Source organism: Aplidium turbinatum, chromosome 16, assembly GCF_918807975.1.
Source record: "Aplidium turbinatum chromosome 16, kaAplTurb1.1, whole genome shotgun sequence".
Taxonomy (NCBI): domain Eukaryota; kingdom Metazoa; phylum Chordata; class Ascidiacea; order Aplousobranchia; family Polyclinidae; genus Aplidium; species Aplidium turbinatum.
The window spans coordinates 16,751,696-16,773,039 of NC_137487.1; the positions used below are offsets into that span (position 1 = coordinate 16,751,696).

General features: G+C 39.3%; 2 protein-coding genes across 3 annotated transcripts; both read right to left on the reverse strand.

Moving 5' to 3' along the window:
• Positions 1–355: 355 nt before the first annotated feature.
• Positions 356–17,196, reverse strand: LOC145785514 (uncharacterized). 2 transcript variants are annotated; one of them, XM_082597170.1, is made up of 24 exons: positions 17,097–17,196; positions 16,118–16,209; positions 15,643–15,745; positions 14,368–14,422; positions 14,195–14,230; positions 13,521–13,651; positions 12,790–12,838; positions 12,218–12,453; positions 11,868–12,041; positions 11,395–11,528; positions 10,720–10,838; positions 9,805–10,349; positions 9,420–9,456; positions 9,169–9,287; positions 8,320–8,630; positions 7,223–7,758; positions 6,912–7,080; positions 6,290–6,599; positions 5,782–5,922; positions 5,175–5,521; positions 3,291–3,417; positions 2,325–2,412; positions 1,926–2,071; positions 356–1,394 (listed from the first exon to the last, which is right to left on the reverse strand). In XM_082597170.1, exons 1-24 carry the CDS (start codon positions 17,160–17,162, stop codon positions 1,254–1,256), a joined length of 4,212 nt encoding a protein of 1,403 aa, XP_082453296.1. In that variant the 5' UTR covers positions 17,163–17,196; the 3' UTR covers positions 356–1,253. The 2 variants fall into 2 exon arrangements, with proteins under 2 accessions (XP_082453296.1, XP_082453295.1); XM_082597169.1 differs by having other exon boundaries at positions 9,157–9,287.
• Positions 17,197–17,306: 110 nt separating this feature from the next.
• LOC145785405 (charged multivesicular body protein 3-like) lies at positions 17,307–19,505 on the reverse strand. The gene has a single exon (XM_082597062.1). It carries the CDS (start codon positions 19,431–19,433, stop codon positions 18,786–18,788), a length of 648 nt encoding a protein of 215 aa, XP_082453188.1. The 5' UTR covers positions 19,434–19,505; the 3' UTR covers positions 17,307–18,785.
• Positions 19,506–21,344: the final 1,839 nt, after the last annotated feature.

The following is a 21,344-nucleotide window of genomic DNA, read 5'->3' on the forward strand; positions in this document are numbered from 1 at the left end:
GGTGACTTTTAAGTTTACTTACACTGAATTTGAAACTGTCGGTCAGCATTCTCAGCTCTAACACAGGTGTACGCATCACACCATAGCGGCATCTAATGAATGGAATAATTTCCCGGCAACTAGACTTCAACAATCGGAAAACTTCACTCTTCCAATCTCAGTAACCGGCCCTGCGCCTAAAGCCTCTACAAGTATGCGAAACTACCAGGAATAACCCATCAAGGCTTTGTCAGTCCGAGGATAAAGATTTAAAACCAACCAACCATAATGACTAGAACCGAATGAGTCTCCAACCAACCTTCAGCAACATAGAAGTGTGGCCACCGCCAGGTCGCACAACATATGGGCAGACAAATCGGAAGGAATAAAGGTTTATTTTATTGCAGCAAAATGCCAGCAAGAATAGAATTTTTGTGCAAAAATACAACAATGTCTATCTACACAGTAAGTACTGTTGTAAAACGATATGAAAAAAACAATAAAAACTACGATTTTGAATTAAAAGATTTCCCTCATCGGACACTACCTAACACATCCGGCAAGTAAAATACACAGAGAGCAAAATCCGTCATTTATACATTCGCAAACGTTGAATCAATGTAAAAATGACGGATTTTGCTGTGAATAATACACAGAAGGAACACGCAACGAGAATGGTTTACCGCTGAAGAGATCCCATAAATAAGAAAAACTTCAATTTGAATAGAACTTTCAGTTCGCAGAGATGACACAGCAATATTTAGATGACATAGCTAGCTGCTTCACGTGGTCACAATAACCACGCCAGAAACATTAAAACTTAAATTGACTTTAGCTTAAAGTAGACAGTTTAAGCGGGCGCCTGCGCAACAAAAGTGAGATTAAAAACAGTTCGACTCTCTATCAAGATAAATTAAAATTCTTTTTCAGCAAAAATACAAGTTGATTTACACCTAGAAATTTTTAAACAGAAAATGTGAAAAGCCACCAAGGACAAAAGAACAACAGCACACATCACAAATGTGCTAAACATGGAAACAGATATGCAAACAAATCTAGTTAACAACATCCACATTATATGTTTTATGCATCTAACCGGATTATCCGGTTCAAGGAACTAGAATTGTGTGTAAATCTGCAGTTTATGAAATTATACAGGAACTTTCCATCCGATATATGCGGATACCCAATGGTTATCTGATATCCGAGAATATGCATTGGTTAGAAAGAATTCCCCACTATTAAATAATTTCCAAAGCAATTGTTTCAAGATCTCAAACACCAGTTTTCTTTTGTTTATTTCCAACGTTAGAAGAACGTGTCGAGCGTTTGTCGTTTATCGTCATCACTTTATCGGCCGATGCTTTTCCTCCCGTCCACGTCGGCACAGGATGATCATCGTCGCTCTCCGAACACTGAATATAAAAAATGAAATTAAAAACGATGATATAACGCAAAGAGTACATTGTCCAACTGTAACAAAGGATCATCTGTAATCTACTGATTTTTAGCTATTTGTAGTAAAAATCCGAGTTTTACAATAAAAAAAAATTACAAGGTCATCTACATTTTATTTCGACATCATTTTTGGTTTAAGTTCGGTTGAAAGTTCGATTCCCGCTCAAGATAACATCGCTATGCACCACTGACGATCCCGAACAAAGGTGAAACTCGAGTATGGCGTCTTTCATTTTTGCTCGATCATGGCCTTAATGTCTACAAATCCTCACATCTCCATAATTTATCTTAATTTGGGCTTCACCACTGGAGGTGGTCGATTTTCTTCATACCGCAATCGTCTTACACCTTCTCATAGGCGTAAGACGACTGCACTCTTCTTCATAAATTATATAAGATGAAATATGCCCTGTTTAAGTGTTTATGTTGTAAAAGTAAATTAGATGAACTTGACTGAAGTTAAAGCAATGTGAATAAAAAATCAATACTTTATCATTTTCTGATGCGGTTGTGGTCGAAAATGTTGAATCGCAAGGGTCTTCATCTCCGGAGGAGTCTTCATCTTCCTCCGCAGAATCATCAGAGTGGATCCTGTTAGTTCTTGCAAGCTCTTGCATGTTCTGCAAGCTCTTACCTGTAAAACAGATAGAATCATGATTCTAATGGCACAGCAGATGCAATGAGGTCGCTGAGTGGGGCGGCTGTTGTAGGATATGTTTAATACACAGTACGAAAGATTAAAACCATTAGTATCGGTTTGAACCCAGACAGCAAATCAGTTATTTTTTACATTGATTCAACGTCTGCAGACGTTGAATCAATGTAATACGCTGTCTGGAAAGTAACCCGAATTAATGGATAAACGTGTTCCAACTCATGCGCTATACCTTTGCTTGTGGATCGGTATTTGCTTGATTGGTATAACGACGTCGGTAGCGGATCGCTGGCCATCGCCGACGACGTGTTGCTGACGACCTGCAAGGCAATGGATGTTAGCACTTCATTTATTTTGTTCGTGTCACCACGCAGAAGCCTCAAGTTCAACCAGCGCTGGTCCAGCGTGGCGTTTCAAGGACTGCTTTACATTAATCGGCACTTGGTGGATGGAATAATAATTCACAGAACAACAAAAGGAAACTGCATTCTGTCAATTACCGTGACCGGCTCTGCGCCAGTGGTTCAAAGCCTTTACAAGTATGTGAAATTGTTAGGAATATCCTATCAGAGGCTTTCTCAGACCTACGATAAAGATTTCCACAATCAATCAATCTACTTCAATAATATTGAACATAAACTGACATTCTGAAGACATTGAAGCCTTGCTAAGGCTCAGGTGCGCGCTTTCGAAATGAGTTGAACAGAAGCTCTTTGGAATATCGAGCAAAGCTCTTTTCAATCGGTTACGCAGCCGAAGAAACCAATTAAGAGCAGAAAACAACGCTGATTACGCCGGAGCTGTATCATACTGAGAGGAGCATCTAAGGATGGATGCATTACAGGTAAAGAATATACAGTAAAATTTGCTTAATTTGTTACCTCAAGGGGATCATAAAAAGTGACGAATTAGGCGAACAATCGAATTATGCAAACAGGTCAAAACTATAGGAATATTGTGCCGGGACTAACAAAAAAGGAACAAATAGGGTAAACTGACGAATTCTACTGTAATTGAAATATTCCAATGTGTCACGTCTAGTGTGAAGGCTGCCTAGGTATAGTTAGTTCAATGCAGTATTATGCTCTCTGTATGAGTGAGCGCTAAAGCCAGTGCTGCATGTCGGAGGGCGAATTCCCCATTCTACTACGCTACCATGAAACAACACTGAATAATTTCAGAAGATATCAAAACCAACCTTGTTTGCGGCCCATGATATTGAGGCAGGAACAGATGAGAACGATAGCGGAGGTTTGTGATGAAACAAATTGTTCTTGGTGAAATGATTGACAGCTGGGTCCATGATCGTTGTAGCAGGCTTGACGCTGAAAGCATAAATCTGTTAAAAAATATACTGGACCCAATAGAAATGAAATATTGAACGAGGGACCAGAAGCGTTCCAACATACCCCGACTTTTCTAAAAATAACAAGAATGAAACATAAAATGAAGAAGCTGTTTAGTGTTCACACGGCGTATGCTAGACAATAGAGATGCAGCGAACCCAAAATTTTTATCCGCACAACGCACCGCAACTGACTCATCTATCCGCGCACCGCACCGCACACCGCAATTTATCTGGAACTTTGACACTGCACCGCACCGCAAATTACAAAATTTTCAAAAAATATTTTAACGCGTTATTTTTTAGAAAGTCAATTGTGGCAAAAAGCACCCATGTCATATAACTAGTAACCTACGTACCAGTACAGTTGTGCACTAATTGACTAGGCTAACCAGATCATGTTCTCTTATCAGCAATGCATCTAAGTTCTAAGACATAATACAAACTAAGACAAATATAATGTTCCTGGATCGAGTATCAGGACTTTTGAACACTTTTTGTAAGCAATAATGCAATTTTAATGTTAGTGGCTATATGAATACAGACACAAGAGTAAAACTTATAGGCTAGCCTGAACTCACTGGGCTAACTGTTATAGTAACTAATGCGGTAGTTGCGCCAGGCCTATAGCCTGGTAACTGGGAGCTGAGCTTATCAGCTTGGCTATTAACCAAAAACATTCGTACAGCTTCCCTCACAAGACAGCCCCAAAAATTCTGTCAACTGCAAACCATTTGCAAATTGCAATTTGCATAGCTTTCCAGCTTACGGTTTCCGAAGAAAAAAAAAACTGATCGTGTTTCCAATTTAAATTTGAAGTTTCATAACTGATTTTCTTGAAAAGTTGAAAGTTTACGTTTACGAAAGTTTAATTTCTTGAAAGTTACGCGGCAAGCGGCGCGGCTTTGTCACTTCAACCTTCCACGCGGCGCGGCACGCGGCGAAAAAGTCAAAAGCGGCCGCGTACGCGGCTTGCATCACTACAAGACAAGTAGTGATTAATATCCAACGACGTAAAGATTGAAAAAGTTAGTTAAGCGGGATCGATGAAACGCTGAAATAAACGGAGATAACACCATAAACCACCTGGCCATAGTTTAGCTTAATATATACACCAGAAGAAAGGTTCTTGCTACGAAGAAAGACATGCGACAAAGCCGCAAGTTAATTACATTCAGATCAGATGCATCAGACTACTAAACGCTCAATCTGTGAAACAGCATGACACATCGGCCACTTCCGCAATAATTATGACAAATCTGAGGTAAGGTAATCTTTACATATCATATGACGTCATTGGGAATGGCACAAGAACCAACATGTGCGTCATACATGGTGGAGGACAACGTCATTATCAGGACACAAAAAGGGACAAAATAATATGAACACAGCGCATTTTTGAGTTATGATTCGATTCCACTTTCTCTGTGTGTTCTAAAGTGAGACTGATGTGGTATGAACGATTGCACGGGCTAACAAAACGAATCAAGCAGCAATTACTTCTGGGCTTCCCATAGACAGAAGAAATGTCTTAACAAACAATGTGAATATAGTTAAGGAAAAAAAATACGCAAAGACTAGATATTGGCTGAATAAGTGAATATAGAACCACAGGGCCAGCTCACACTGCGAGAGTACTGCTGATAGAAACAAAGCCGTGGCACACTCATCAGCTAACTTTTTCACCATTGAAGCTGCAAGTTATGAATTGGTGGCCATGAAAGCTTGAACACGTACCTGACATTGAAGGGTGACTTCCCAAACACAGGGGGAGGTTTAGGTAGCAGAATCGGGGACGTGACAGGGGTTTGTCTGAGAGTGGGGGCGTTTGGTTTTTTCATCGGTTGGCCGGTGTCGATTGCATTAGGAGCCCACCTCCGCTCCGTGGACTTCTCCAGATCGCTTCCGGAGTCGGAGGAGCGCCGAGCAACTTTGGGCAACTTGATCGGACCCCGGTGCTTTGAGATTCTGGGACGATCGACGTCCGACTCATCCGAGATGGAATCGTCCGAAGAAAGATCATCGTCACTAGAAGGAGACTGAGCAGACCGCTTTAGTTCTTTCTTTATGACGTCAGCGTCAACCTACAAAGGCATACATCAACGTCATAGACCATTCAACAATGCAAGAGATAAAATTTATGACAGAGTTTTTAAAATTGACAGAGTTTTTAAATAATAAATGGCTAACAGCGAAAACAATTCAACAAAACATCTTTTAAATTGATTGAACATCTGCAGACGCAGCAGAATCAATTGACATTTACTGGCTGGGTTGCCACTACAGCGTAGGTGATTGCCATGCGTTAAGACACAGATCCTTCCTATCTTGGCTATCTGCAAACCTTGAGGGAAATGGCTGATCCTGCTGCTTTTATTTTCAAAGTAATTTTTCCTTTTCCTTCCGACTTTGTGGTTTGGGCGGACGGTTGCGGCTGCTTCGTGGATGATGTTGTAGATGAGGAGGATGTAGCAACCACGGGAGGCTGCAAGAACAGAGGAAAAAGATGTTACAGAATCTACCCAGATGACGAAACAGTGTGAAGTTAACCTTTACTTGACAAATCTATGCTTCCGGTCCCAGCTATAGATGCAAAGTTTTCGGATCAACGATGAGTTGTATCAAAGAACAGTAAAGGCTTTCACCTTAGCGCAACCCCTTAACATAGTGTACCAAGACAATGCTTCCAGATACACTTTAACATGATCATTCGGCCAGCTCTGCATCGAAATTCTAAATCAACCAAAAGTAAAAGGAAACATCCGGGGCACTACATCGCCTTTTATTGTCATTTAAAAGTCGAACGACCTGTGGCTGAACAAATTATTATCGACACACAGACAAATTCTTACCTGTTGAGTGGGAACAGGATTTCTCAAGGCAGCGGCAACGTGTGTATGGTTGAACAACTGGTTGGAAGGCGTACTGGCTTGTATACTTGGTGCCATCTGGTGGCTTACCCATTGTACTTTTTCTAGTGGCAAGGTGGCAGTCGTGGGGAGTCGGATGTAGTTGGAAAGCAAGGAGTTTTGCGAATGGTTGATGGGATTACTAACGTCGCCGTCCGTTACCATAGGAAAGTAGACAGGGAAGGTCGGGGCAGAAAACAAGTGGGTCCGAGAGTTGGGAGCAACCACGCCAGGCTGGTGAGGGGGTAAGGGCCTGAAAAATACAGGATAAAAACGGCTCAGTAACCCATAAGATCCAGTACAATCATTGGTCGTCGTGGATCTGACATCCTTATGCAATGTTTTTACTTTCAACAACTCAAAAGAGCATTGCATGAATGTTTGGCAAACATTGGTCGCGGATGTCAGTAAGTTGGAATGTCAGTAAGTCGCGGATGTCAGAATGTCGCAGATGTCAGTAAGTAAGTTGGAACACCAAGTTGGAATGTCAGATTAAGGGTGTGATAACGGTGCGATAGTTTTGCTGGTGATGAGTGTTCACGTCGCTCACAATAATCCGACTCACTTGGTACTGGCGGCAGCTGCCCGCTTCGCCTTCATCTGCGCCTTGATTTCAGCTAATGTCCTGGTTTTCTTCATTGGGGAAGGCGATGAGCCGGACGAGATGCTCCACCTAGCGGGTGGCGACTCTAAAGGTACCGTGGCAGGTGGTGGCGGAAAGGAGCGTTTTTTTCCTGAAAAGGAGGTGTACCTTTTAGCGTTAAACACGAATAGATTTATTGCTTCAGCAAACCTTGTATGCTACTTCAAAGCCGTAACATCATCTTTCAACCAACAAAGAATTGAGGAAACTTTGTGACAATACAATGAACATACCTGCGAGGGATAGGCGACCTGGAATAAGTGGGGATGAGGCAGTGTGGGGTGCAGGGGGCCGAAATGGGACTGTGGAAGGCATAGGGGGATGGGGTGAGACAGTGGGGAGCATAGAAGGGTAGAGTGAGGCCACTTGCAAAGGATGGGAGAAGTTATGGGGTAGCATCATTTCTGACCTGCACTGCATCAACGTAGATGGGATCATATGGCCGTACGCGCTTAAGGCCACAGAAGGCACAGTCAGGCTGGCGTTTGATAAACAACTGACCGCAGACACAGTCGCTGTTGAAGGTGCTGAAAGCGAAGGGAAAGTGTTTGCATTTAAACTGGGAACTAAAGATTTCTTGGAAATAGGTTTCGACACAGTGTGAGTTGTACGACTGGCAGATATCACGGGAGCCGAAGTTGTAGTCGGACTGCTGGAAAGAGCGGGCAGAACACTCCCTTTTATTTTAGACGGTTGTAACAGAGGTGATTTCGTCTCTGTGACGTCACTCTCTTCCTTTTGTTTCACCTCTTGTTTGATTTGACTTTTACTGAAAAAAAGATCAAATTTTGAACTTATTTTGGCTGATTCAATATGTCGAATTGATCAACAACGAGTTTGTTCAAGACGAACTTCATTTAATGTCTACAAACGTTGAATCAATGCAAAAAGGACCAGTTTTTCTAGTTGAAGCATAAAATACGCAAGGCAGATTGCACTGTTGAACACCCAGTTAACGAATCTACCTTCTTTTACATTCAACGACTTCAGATGTTGAATCAATGTAACAAGTGGCTGGTTTTCTGACTGGGCAGATTATCACTGCTTCAACACAACGAGAGGTAAAATAGACGTAATAAGGCCTCCCACTTCATCAGAGTTTAAACTTATTTGCCTTTTTCAGATGTTCTTCGTCAAATACATGATGCGGGGCAAAAGCATTGTCTCGGTCTTAACCGGGAGAACAATGAGTTGAAACACACGAAAGATAAATTTGATGAAAAATAAGAAGTCGTAATTTGCTATAACGCATGAAAAATTGTTGTGAGGGACGAAATATGTGCAATGATTTAGTCGAAATTTATTAAACAACCATAAAAAAGAAACTCACATTTTATTACTGCTTGCTGAGGAGGGGACCTCTGCCGGGGGATCCAATGACAGCGGACTTTGTACTCGCTTGACACTGATAACTCCTGCTGGCTTTACACTGCCCGGGACGAACGATTCAGGGGTCAATGGTCGCGCACAGAGACTCAACACCCTCTCTGTCTCGGATGAACTTGTCGGCACTCCAGTGCTGAGGAGGTGAGCTGCCGGTTTAAGGGATGAAGATCCAGTCGCATCCATCTTTAAGCGGGCAAGCGATGACTTGATGGGATCAGAAGCGGATGAGGAGACGCTGGGACCCTTTTTTGAACCCTGGAGGATAAAAACAAAAAAATGTAAACGTCACAACCTAAGAAGGGCATGACAGCTCAGGTTCTGATAACGTTGAATTTGCATATAAAGGATGTAAGTTCGTCTACTCTACATATTACTTGGAAGTCTCTTTTCATTTATTATGTTAAAAAGTCATTTATTATGAAAACTTTTAGCGCTGCACCCAGTAAGATTGGATTTTTGTTGTTTATATGTTAACCATTCATAAGCAACTGCTACTGGCAATGGTGTGCATAAAAGGAACCATGGCCACACACAAAAGAGCACAATGTACCAGAATTGTGCGCCTGGCCCCAGGTCAATCCACCACGACACCACACGGAGGCAAAATACTTCCATTCCCAACAAGGTGGCTTCACACCCAAAATCTCGCTTCACTTTCCTCAACTGCAATACGGCGCTGAAGCATTTTATGGAAGACATTGTATCAAGACAAGATCTTCAAACTTTCATATCTTTAGCATCAAAACTTAATTTTTAATCTTTACCGTTCTATGGTACACACCGCATTACTCACACCAAGCAACTTCGCAGAGGTCATGTTTGCAATCGTGAAGTGGGTCAAGTTCCCGCTGGGGCACAATACAAGGGTCGAGGATGAACGTGACGTTGCGGAGGATGACGTCATTGGCTTTGCTAAAAATGTGGGGTCAAAGGTTAAAGGTCATCATGTGATCAGACAAATAAACACCGAAACATGTGGGACTATTTTTTTCATTAAAAACGGCAATACAAGATTGCAGTTAACAAAACAACAAGTCATCGTACCTGCGTGGTTGTTGTTGGTTGAAGAATTGGTGGAGTTCTGAAAGATTAAAGAACTTTTGATGAAATAAAGTACATCGCAACTAAATACATAGCTCGACGAAGAAAGGTTATGAAAAATAAATGAATTAATCAAAGGCAATTAGATAGGCAAAGGATGACGGGAAATTTAGAACTTTGAATGGTTACCAAAAACAACGATATAGTTTCAATAGACAATTGGTACGCTACATGAGGCTGAGTTTAATTGAGTTGTATGAAACCAAACTAAATCATACACTTATACACTTGGGAAAGAGAATTAATATTTAAGAAGTTAGTGAAACAAATCAACATGCTTTGGAAAAAATTTTTCTAAAAGAGCAAAGCTGACCATATCAATCGTTACCTGTAGCCACAATGCAGACGTATACGAGTGATCAGCCATAGCGGTGGAGACATTATCAGACCTCTTTTGAACGTTTAAGATCGCTTTTGAGTTGCTATCTTGGTCGGGTGTGTCTTCATTCGTTGCAAGAGGAGGAGGATTCATTTGCAAACGACTCTTCTTTACACATCGGGAAAAAGCGGACACACTCCAGGAAGGTTTTAAAATGATCGCAGACTCTCCAGCGACTGAGGAGGTGGCAGTTGTGTTCTTCATCAACTTCTTTGGGATTACTTTCGAACGCTCTGGAGCTTCAAATCCTGATGTTGACGCTTTCTTTGTGCGTAGACTTGTAAGACGTGAATTCATGAGTTTATTTTTGGCAACCCTTTCCGCGTAACTTATTTTCTTGAACGAATTCGCTACAGCGAGAGTTCTCAAATGCAAGTTGTTGCTTGGTGTGAGTCGTCGAGGAATAGCAGGTTTGAAGAATTCTTCATCGTCATCACTTATTTGAAGGTCGGCATCGCTCGATGAGGATTCAGAATCCTGAGTGTCTTGTAATTCTGATGACGAAATATTATCTTTGTGAATGAAAAGGAACAAAGCGTTTCACAGCTTTTTTTTCTACTTTCACTAAACAAGAACATCTTTTTGATCCAATAGAGACTTTTTGTTTAATTTTAAAACGCGGAAACTATGATGTTTTTACCTCCCACCAAGATACCTTTCCTTCATAGCCTCAATTTGTTGCCACATAGTAAAGGATCAGTCAGTTCTACAGTTACCACCGTTCTAGGAGCAAAGTTAGTTGGTCAATTAGCCGATAACAATAAAGACCTTTTCATTGAAAGCACGAAACGTACAAATTACGAAATTCTGTATTGAAACTGAATATGACATGTGCATTGTGCAAGTACGGAAAGACAGACGTACCAGGTCTGAGATGGGCGAATAACTGCAGCTGGGCCTCCATTCCAAGATCCCTCATTTTGTGACCAGTTTCAGCTGCAAGGTTCTGGCTTCTGCTTCTCAACCTTTTCTTCGGAACTTGCCTGAAATAAAAGTTTTCAATGCTGAGTTCGAATCTCACCGGTCCGGAACCAGGCTTGAAATTTAGCTCACAAAGCTTGTATTACAAACTCAAGTTTACATTTGCAAGCAACAATTGCCGTTAAACAAAACTCCTTTTGCAATGCACGTTTCTGGGATGAACAGGTAAAAAATAACGAAACAAACATTTAGAAATAGGTTTCATGTTGGATTATTATTAATATTATACAATATTGGGGTAAGTAAATTGAATGTGTCTTTGAGGCAGCTGACCCAAAGCCGTTTGTTCTGCCAAGGCAAGGTTCCAACATCAGATTGATGAAAATGTGAGTAAAGTCGCCGTTAATTAAACTTCTAGATGAAGTAAACCGGCGCATCCTAGCATCATAAACAATATGGTAGTTCGACTTATTGCAGATGCTTCATCAGCGAGCCAACTGTTCCCTCAATGAAATAAAGCAAGTGATAGCTACCTCTCTGCGATGTCCGACGGCATACAACATTGACACGAAAAAGGGATGATAAACTTGGAAACACAGTTTAAATAACAAACTCTACTTTTGGCCGTAGTATTCCTCGAAGAACTTCTCCTTCCACGGATCAATCTTACTCCTCTCCTTTGCAATCTCTTGGACGATCCGGGACTGGGTTTCCTGGGTGAACTCCCCATCTGCCAACCTCTCCCTCCATTCCTGTGCCATGTCATTACCATGAAGAGCGTTTTGATGACGTCATGGTTGGTGACGAAACGCGTCATTAATAAGCGTGTATATTGATTAAAAAAAACATCATTTCTAGACTGTCAATACGCAGCCGTATTATTTTATTGGAAAAGAATTGTGAATTCTTCAGCAGTAAATGAAGGATGCTGCAACTACACTTATGTCGTGGGTTGTGGTGACAAATGAAAGTCCTGGACCCATGCAGTTGTTGCTAAATAGCGAGCGACTTGTACTTGGCTTTGTAATCACCACGGCGCATCAACATACTAAAAGTAAACATGGTGTATGAAGTTGCTAAGCTATTCTCACCTGTACAGCTTGGGTGAAAAACTCATTTGTAAGAGCAGTTTGGGAGGGGGTGATAATCTTTTGCTCTCCCCCGTCCACATCAGTGAGAGCCTGGTCACAACCGGGTAGCAGCTTAGTGAGCATGTAGCGATACGAGGGAGGCAGCATTGAAAAGGTTTCGCGGTTTACTAATGCCTGAATAAACAACACAAGGAGATTGTTTGGAAGTTCGCTTCAACAGCTTTAGTAACTTTTGGAGAAAAACGCCTCATGGAAATGGCAGACGAAGCCAATTCTCTGCTCTTAGCTTCGAAAAAACAACTTCTTTCCCAAGTTAATAAGTTTACGTTACAAAAACAAAACCACCTTACCCTCATATTGGCGTTTACAAGGATACTGCTAGGCGTTTCCAAGTCCAAAGTTGAAGCGTGTTTCGGCGAGCTATGCGACGGATGAGATACAGTGGCGGTGTGGCGAGTTGTAAAAGAGTTCGCTCTGGTCACAGTGTGATGAGGGTGACGGTTGGTTACAGCTGACCGGGTGGACTGGTATGGGCAAACCAGAGGGGACGAATGCCTTCGGGATGACCCGACTGATGCCGCGACACCTTATAAAGTCGTAGAATTGAAATTTGTGATTAAAAAATTTTTATTTAACTTTTCTCGGAATTAGTAACACCAAAGTTGGTACCCAGCCGAACGATCAGTCATTTTACAACGAAACGTCTACAAACCTATTGATCAGATAGTACTTTTGCTATGTTTCTGTTGCGAGTAAAAACGAAATTTACTTTGAAGCCATTTGTTGGTATCAAATTATGTGAACTAGGTCAAAGTGTCGCACAATGCAATACTAGAGCTGCATTGATAAAAAAAGAAGTCCTTTTGAAGATCAAAAATACACACAACACAGACATAACAATGTTTACAGGAAGCACACATACCTTGCGGTAAAGAACTGTACTTCTTGCGAAAAGCAGGATTAGAAAAGGGCTGAAAAAAAGCAATTATGTCAAGCTTTAGACTTTATATTATAATATACTCTATTGTACTTTCTGTCAGATAATGCTGTAACTGCAATTTCAGATCAATTCACACCAAATAGTTTAATAACATAAACATAATAGTTTACAGGCAATAACTAATAACAACAACATAAGAATAATAAATTTTCAAGTTAATCAAGAAATAGAGCCCAAAATGTGGATACTAAACTCATTGTCAGCAAACATTCCGAAAACTAAACCGTCTTCATCTTCAGTGCCTTTGATTGATTATGCAGTTCAAGTTATAGTTTATAGTTATAGTTCAAGTTATAGTTCAACAATTATGCAGTTCAAGTTATTCAAGCCAGGAAATAAGAGTTTACAGAAAGTGGTTTCTATACCTAGAAGTTTGATGTGTCATGAACTCAGACGAAAGAAGCTTGAACTGTCTTCAACGCAAAAAGAATTTGAAAAGTCAAAACAAGTTTATTTATTTCTCTGGGTATGTTTAATTATTTTTAGGTCAAACAATTCCTAAATTCCAATCGTGTTCTTTCGTGAACACAGCATGTATTAGAAATGACATTGAGAAATTACACTAACAATAATAATGCGAACACAAAGAAGGGTGGGGCTGTTTTGTTATGCTTGTTTAAACATCTATTACAACTTTAAGTAAATTTTCTTACTTTGACAGGTTTTCGGTTGTTTTGGTCTGGCCTGAGTGCTCGGCCCTGTATTGAGTAGGTATGGTTTTCCCTGCCAACTTCATTGGTGCAACCGCCCAGACGATCATCACATGGCGTCGTGGTCAACAATGCTGAAACAACAGCGTAGAGCTAACAGGGCTTTGCTGGTCGGAAATGACCAACTTGAGGTAACTTTGAAATCACTTCAGAAATGCACCCAACGCAAACACTCTCCTGGCCTGCTCTGTAGCAACGCCATCAAGAATCACCTTGAAGTTAAGTTCATGAACTCCACTGTGTCGTTAACAGATCCAGTGCTCACGAATTTTTCAGCCGAAATGCAACAACATTCATGCCGTTAAAATATTCTCTGTTGGAATGCCACAATTTAGTTGAAATTAAAGTGTTAGCCGACATGTAGTCTCACACGTTTAAACTCTAAGCAAGTGTTGATATTCATTTAAGCGTAAAGCTTAAGCCAAGTCTGAAAGATTCTGAGAGACGATGGTGTTGCATTGTATGTGGCATGAGAATTAGAACATCAGGTTACGCACAACGACACACGTTAGGTGGCCAACTGGGTTGCAGCGTTGCAGGTCCTTGGTTCATTTAATAAAGAGGTAAACGCCAAGAATTTTAAATGGTAAAAGAACATTTAAGGACAATGGAATTACCTGAAAGTGACACGTCGTCTTCATCTTCGCAAGCGTCTAAATAAAAAAAATTAAAACAATTAACAGCAGGATATCCTGCAATACCATGCCATGTACGTTTATCTGCTTTTGAAAAAGAATTAGTTTATGTTTGTGTCATAAAGCTCGTGGCACAGCACATCATGATCACCTACCTGCGTCATCTGTCTTCTCATGGGTGCTTTCTCCGTTCTTTTTCAGATGAGACTTCTGAAAAAACAAACAAATTGTGTCAATAAAAATTGTTATGAAAATAGCATCATTAAAAAAAATCAAAATTCTAGGGATGCACCGGAGGCAAGATTTTGGTTCAAGGCTGGACATGGCTTGGCTCATGTTCCGGCCAGAGAATGTCAACTCCGGCCAGAGAATGTCAACTCCGGCCAGAGCTTCCAGCCTTTGTTAATATCTACCTCATGTAATCAATGTTTTAACCAAGCAGTTGTTGGCAGTAGCGTTGACTGGGTGGTCCAGAGGGTACTTTTGGACCCAGGCTGATTTTAAGGGCTGTAACCATTCCAATGGGCCCGGTAACTTGAAGAAACCATCTCGTATTTGTTGGATATGGACCGTTTTTCTTAGAAGTGTCTGATTCTGTCTGAACTTAGGGTTTGAGAGTCTCATTGATACTGGGCCCAAACTATCTTCTCAATGGCCCTGGTTGTTGGTACACCAACCTTATCAAGCAGTGAAGCGATAACCTGGCACCCTTAATGAAATTCCCTAATGGCAATGCTTACGGTTCTTTAAAGGGGTTCATTTCAAATTTGGCTGTGTTTTCTATCCACCTGATGTAATATTGTTTTTAAGATATTGAAAATTTTTATTGACTTTCTTGAACCCACTTTCAAATCTACGTGTTCATTTAAGACCATTGTTACACTCAACATATGTAATTGTGTATTCTTGCATTACTAAAATACCACAATGAAACACAAAATTACATTTATCCAAGGTCATGAACTTGACCACAGTCATACACACAGTTGGCACACACACCTCCGGCCCCGGGCCGGAGTTGAAAAAAGTGGCCGAAACCGGAGGTTGTTCCATCACTACGAAATTCAAAACGTTTTTTTTGCATCCATGCATAAATGCAACAGGGAGAACAGAAAAACGTCAGATAAGCTAGTTCGATATTAACGCATTGTTATTCCCACAACAAAGTTTTATTTTTGTGGCCACCGGTGCAATACGTTGAGTACGTTTTAATGTTAAAAGAAAGGCCGTGTCAAAGAGCCTTTCTCAGTCCCAGGATAACGATTCGCTCAATCAATCAGCCAAAGAACACAATATTGTGTGAAGAAAACAATTAACGATGCTAATTTTCTGGCTTGTGACAGTAAACGAGTTCTTCCCTCTAAGCAAAACAGTGTCTTCTGTAGCATACGATTCCTGATTACATGTACATTAGACAAAAGTGGGCATACCTTCAATGCATATAAGCCAAGGCGACCTTTGACCCTGAAGAACGAACAGTTGGGAAGTTGTGCGTGATGATTCAACATGGTGGTTAGTACATTTTCAGCAGCTCTGTTAAATTGCAAGAAAAATAGTATAAATTACTGTTGAAATAAATTCTAAAAATAGACAAATTATTATTCTACTTTAATAGAGATGCGTTATTTATTTGGTAATGAGGCTCACGCAGTCTAGAAAAGATGCAGCTAAATGACAAAAAGCTAACTTTTTGTTGTTATTTAATTGAATGCTCTCCTAACAGCATGATTATCATCACCAAATACTACAGCAGTAAACTTTCAAGAAACAACTATTTGATTTTACGTGGCTAAAACAAGTTCTCGTGCTGATCAATTGATCATGCGATCACTAAGTTTGTAAAAATACGTCAAAAGTTAGCATGCAAATGGATAAGTTTTAGGATGAACTTTAAATGTCACTTACTTGTTCATAGATATTTCCTTCAGACTCTGTTGATGAATAGCTTGCAGAATCTGTCGGATGCTAAGCATTTTGTTTGGGCTCATCTGCAGAGCCTGAACAATCCAGAAATGTGATGAAAAATAACATTTGCTGATTAAATTGCGAACTAGAAACTGGAATAAGTGGAATAATAAAACCATTGAATAAGTGAAACAATAAGATCGATGAACAAGTAATGCAACAACCAGTAAAATACAAGAAGTATCATACCAGGTTTCCTCAACCATGTAGTCAAAAACATGCACTTAACACAGTGCATTGTAAATCAAGTGTTGGTAAACTATTCGACCAAACCTGGCCCATCAGATGCCATGACCCCATGAGGTGACATCTAATTGATATAATAAAACAGCATTTTACACACAACTACAAAATAATAAAAATCAATTAGAAAACCGCGTACCGTGTTCTTTGGGTTAAATTCATCACATTGATAACAATAATCCTAAAATCTTAGTACAATTTGAGACAAAGTAGGACACCTTATCTACAACCTCTTGTTTAAATCACCATGAATTTAATAAAGTGCAGAGGAAACTTAACCACACTTGATAATTAATTTCTTATTCCGGGCAATATTATGACCTCAGTATACTTGGACACGAATTACAAAAATTGTTTCTGGCATAGTCATTGCTTTTTTTTTTCGAAAAGGATTGACTTATAAAGATAGATAAAAAAAGGAAACGGGGCGACGAAAAAGAACAGTTGAAGAATGTGGCAGACAAAGTCGAACTGAAGAAAGCATATGCAATAGATAGAATGAGATGGGCAATAAGGTAAAGACAATCGCTGCAAGGGAAAATTGGCCACCCCACTAGTGGGAACAAAACCAAGTTTAGATGATGACGAGATACCCATGTTATAATTTACGTATATTATGTATGTTTATACATTTAACAAGAGAGCATGTGTTTTGTCCACCAAATTCTATGCTTACCAACACAGCAGCTTCTGCCCATGTTCTGTCCTTTTTCTTTTTTCTCTTCGATGCACGACTATTCATTGCACCAAACAATGGAAAACAAACAAAACAAGGCAACGAGACTGATCTTCAATGCAACCTTCCAGCTGGATCAACTGGAACATCCAACAATCTTTATGGACAATTATTGCAAACTTGTATCACACATTCCTACATCAAGTCATGCTGAAAGAACGTTTGCAGTGATAAGTGCCCAACACAAAAACCAATTTTATTATCTCATTGTTTTTAACTGTACTTTACTAAAGGTACTCATAAACTTTGCTGCACGTTAAATCACAAATTAACACTCATCCCCTAGCACGCTTACACATAAAAGCAGTGAGTCGCATGGCTAGTTTGCTAAGGTTTCTTTGCGATTCCATCAATACTTGTGACTACTGGGCACTGGCATATTTCATTGACAAAAGCTATAGTTAAGATGGAAATTGTATATATGTTATAGAACAATTCAAAAATTCAAGCGTTGGGTGGATGCACTGGACAAAAACACTGACATACTATTTTTAGGGAAAATGTCGGAACGAATATTTAATATTAAAAAACTTTAATATTATAACAATATTATATGATACTGCAAATTTCACAATAGAAGCTTGTTTTAAAGGTATACTTGGCTTTTAATGAACGCCGAACGGATATATTACTGTGATGACTACCGAACCAGTAGTATCAAATGAACTGTAAAAGGCTTAACTTTTATAATGTCTTGCATTAAAAACAGAGAGAGACTGTTCACCAGGCATTTGATAATAAAAGTAATTTGCGTTCTTCTGGTGACTATTTACTATGTCTTGCATTTTTAGATAGTGACCACTGACCATGCATTCAATTAAAATATTATGCCAAACTAGGCCTATATGGTACCCAGAGTGGTCACTGGTCAACTGGATTGTACTTGAAGCTCTGATAATGTGCAAATGTGCTTTTCCAAAAATGGGCAAGCATCTTTGCAAGCAACACAAAGCATATGTGATAATTAAAAATCAAGCATTTCAAAAAATGTGTTATCTCCCAGTCAGAAGTTGAATATGAGCAATTGAGCATACATCAGATTGAGAAAAACACTAACGAAAAGTACAAATAAGCAAGTAATTAATTGGAATATATCGCAAAACATTGTGGTGCTGAACAGCACTAAGATACACTTATGAACCTAAGCTGCCACGTTCTTGTGTTTTGTCACATTCAAGATAAAGTATTGAAGAAGCAATATCGACATCAACCTTCAAAATTCATCCACGAGTTTTCTTTTATCAAATTTCTTTAATTAGTTGTGGCCTTGATATCCGGTAATAAAAATAAAGACACAAAATGCAGAAGTTATAGCAAATTCTATGATTGGAAATCACAAGGCAATTGCTCACACATAAGTTGGAACTGTAAATCGACTATACAAAGCCAATGAATCAATTGGTTACTTGCAATTTCTTTTAAAATAGAATGACAAACTCCCAACATTAACATTGGAAAATCAAATCGTGCAGCCTATATAGAAATTAAAATTTACAATGTTGCTGTTAGGTACCAGCTTGCGTCCAGGTTATGGGTAACTTGACATCACAATATAAAGCAACTTTACTTCATGATGAAGCAATTTCAGTCAGTAGTAAAATATAAAACATTACAACAATCATGAAACGATCAACTTCTCAAAGCTTCTAGTCTCTGTTGCATTTGTACTTCATCTTCAGTGTCATCTTCCTCTTCTTGAGGCGCAACAGTGGGAAGCTCATGATCTTCAGAGTCAGGCATCTTTCCTAATGCACCAGCAGTGATTTCATACAAAACTTTGTCAATTTCACCTTGTGCCGCTTCCTCAATCTCATCTCCTTCATCCAAAGATGAAAATGTATCCTCCAACATTTCATCTACAATTCCCATTTTCATCATCTCTTTTTGTAGATCCATCATGGAATTACGCACTTCCGAAACTTTGACTAACGATTGCATAGCTTTCATCACATCAGTGCTCTTCTCAAAAGCTCCTGAGACACGAGCCATTGCGGCTTGGTTTTTTATTGTCATTTCAACAGAATTGATTTGTGCTTTCGAAGAATAAATTCGACTGATTGCCTTCTTTGAATGAACTATTTCCTTTGCCAGGATGGTACATGTCGCCTTGTCTCCTTTCTTAGCAGCTTCTTTCAAAGTGCGCTTCACTTTGTTTTCCTCCCGTTCAATGTTTCGGATTTGCCTATCTAAAACCCGCCCTTCTTTCCGAAGTGCAGTCGACATTTGCCGAACCTTTTCCCTTGGATCAGGTGTGGGTTTTTTACCAAACAAATGCATGATATGTTGAATAATTGAGTTACAACAAACAAACTACATACAAACTGAGCAGACACAATGTAAACAACTGTAAAAATTGAAATCCAAGAAAGGGTAATAATCAGAATTTACAAATAAGCTAAATATGACATTTGCAAGAATGCTCGTTTGGTAGTCTTAATGGATTCAATTGGTGGCAAACAGCCACATGGAGATTACACTGGTATTATGATTGCACATGATGATAACACTTTTTATTTAGGTGATTATTGATTCATAATTTAAATATTATTTTGATTGCAATGAGTATATGACTTTGAACAACATTGTCATTTTACAGCACCAGAAAAACTTCTTTTTTTAAATTCTGGTGTGTAAGTTTGAACACTACAGAAAAAGTTAAAATAAAAAATCGGTGTAAAATACGTTAGCTAGAATCATTCAGTGTCTATACTTGAGTTTCGAAATTTACTCAGCATTTAAACAATAATTAGCCTAAACATAAAGCTTCAAAACTGTTCATATGAATGCCGACATTTGCTTGGCTTACATGCTCGAAGTCTAAATTGCTGAATGTCGTCAACCTAGACCAGACAAATAGAAAAAAAATTTACATTCTCTGTTGATTTAGAAAGAAGTTGGTAAGAGGAAATGTTAATGGCGGTATGATTTTATGTATGTTTTTGTGGTTGAAATCAAAGGCTGCAGTATTAGGTTAGCCATTGCCATCTGAATCTGAAAGCAAGTGGTCGTTAACTATTGATAATTAATTAATGATATGTGAGTGGTATCGCAATCAGTTTATGAAAAAAAAAACAAGATACTTTGTTTTTAAGTTACTGCAAATCTAGAAAGCCACTCTCAAGAATAACGCAGTGAAGTGCCAATGCAAATTTCTGGCATGTGTTGCTTTTGTTATTGTATTTGTTGTGTGTCATTATGAAGCATGAAAAAGTATGTGACCAGCATCAACTCAAGTTCACTAGACTACATATTGCCAAAAGTCACAACAAAGATTCCAGTCAAGCTCGTTTCTCAACGTTAAACAGATGAGCGAAAGTCGATTATGCACGATCCGATGAAAAATGTTTATGACAAAACATTTAGCAAAGATGACATTTTGGAATTTAAAACAAAAGTAGCTTGTGCATTTGCATGAACAGCAGAAAGGCAGCAGTTTTCTGATAAAGTTAATATAATATAATAAATATATATATATATATACCATAATGCTTTTTTAAACATACACCCCTGCGTAATCGATACCTATGCTCACAATTGAAAAAAATCGTGCTTTCAATTAAAGAAACCAAACAACAAAATAGCAGTGATTTTACCTGACGTTAGATTTTAGCTTACAGTTAAACATGTGATGCAAAAGACAGTTGGGAAGAGCAAAAAAAAACACTATGATCAAAAGAGCCACTTCAAATTTGAATTAAGGCAGCCAAAAAAGTACTGACAAGTGTGTCTAACTACAAGATCTTACGGCATCCTGCAGACAAACACGGTACCGTACTACGACAGTTTATCGAACGACAGTTTATCGAAACGACAGTTTATCGAACGACAATTTATCGAAATGACAGTTTATCGAAACGACAGTTTATCGAACGACAGTTGATTAAACGACAATTTATCGAATGACAGTTAATCGAAAACCTAACCCCTAACCTAAAACCCTAACCCCTAACCATAATCCTAACCCCTAACCATAATCCTAACCCCTAGCCTCTAGACCTTAGCCCCTAACCATTAACCCCTGAGTATTCCATTGCATATGTGCTTCGTCGCTCGAGAAACAGTCGTTTCGATGAACTGTCGTTTCGATGAATTGTCGTTCGATGTTCAAACTGTCTTTCGATAAACTGTCGTTTGATGAATTGTCGTTCGATAAATTGTCTTTCGTTAAATTGTCGCGTCACGGACAAA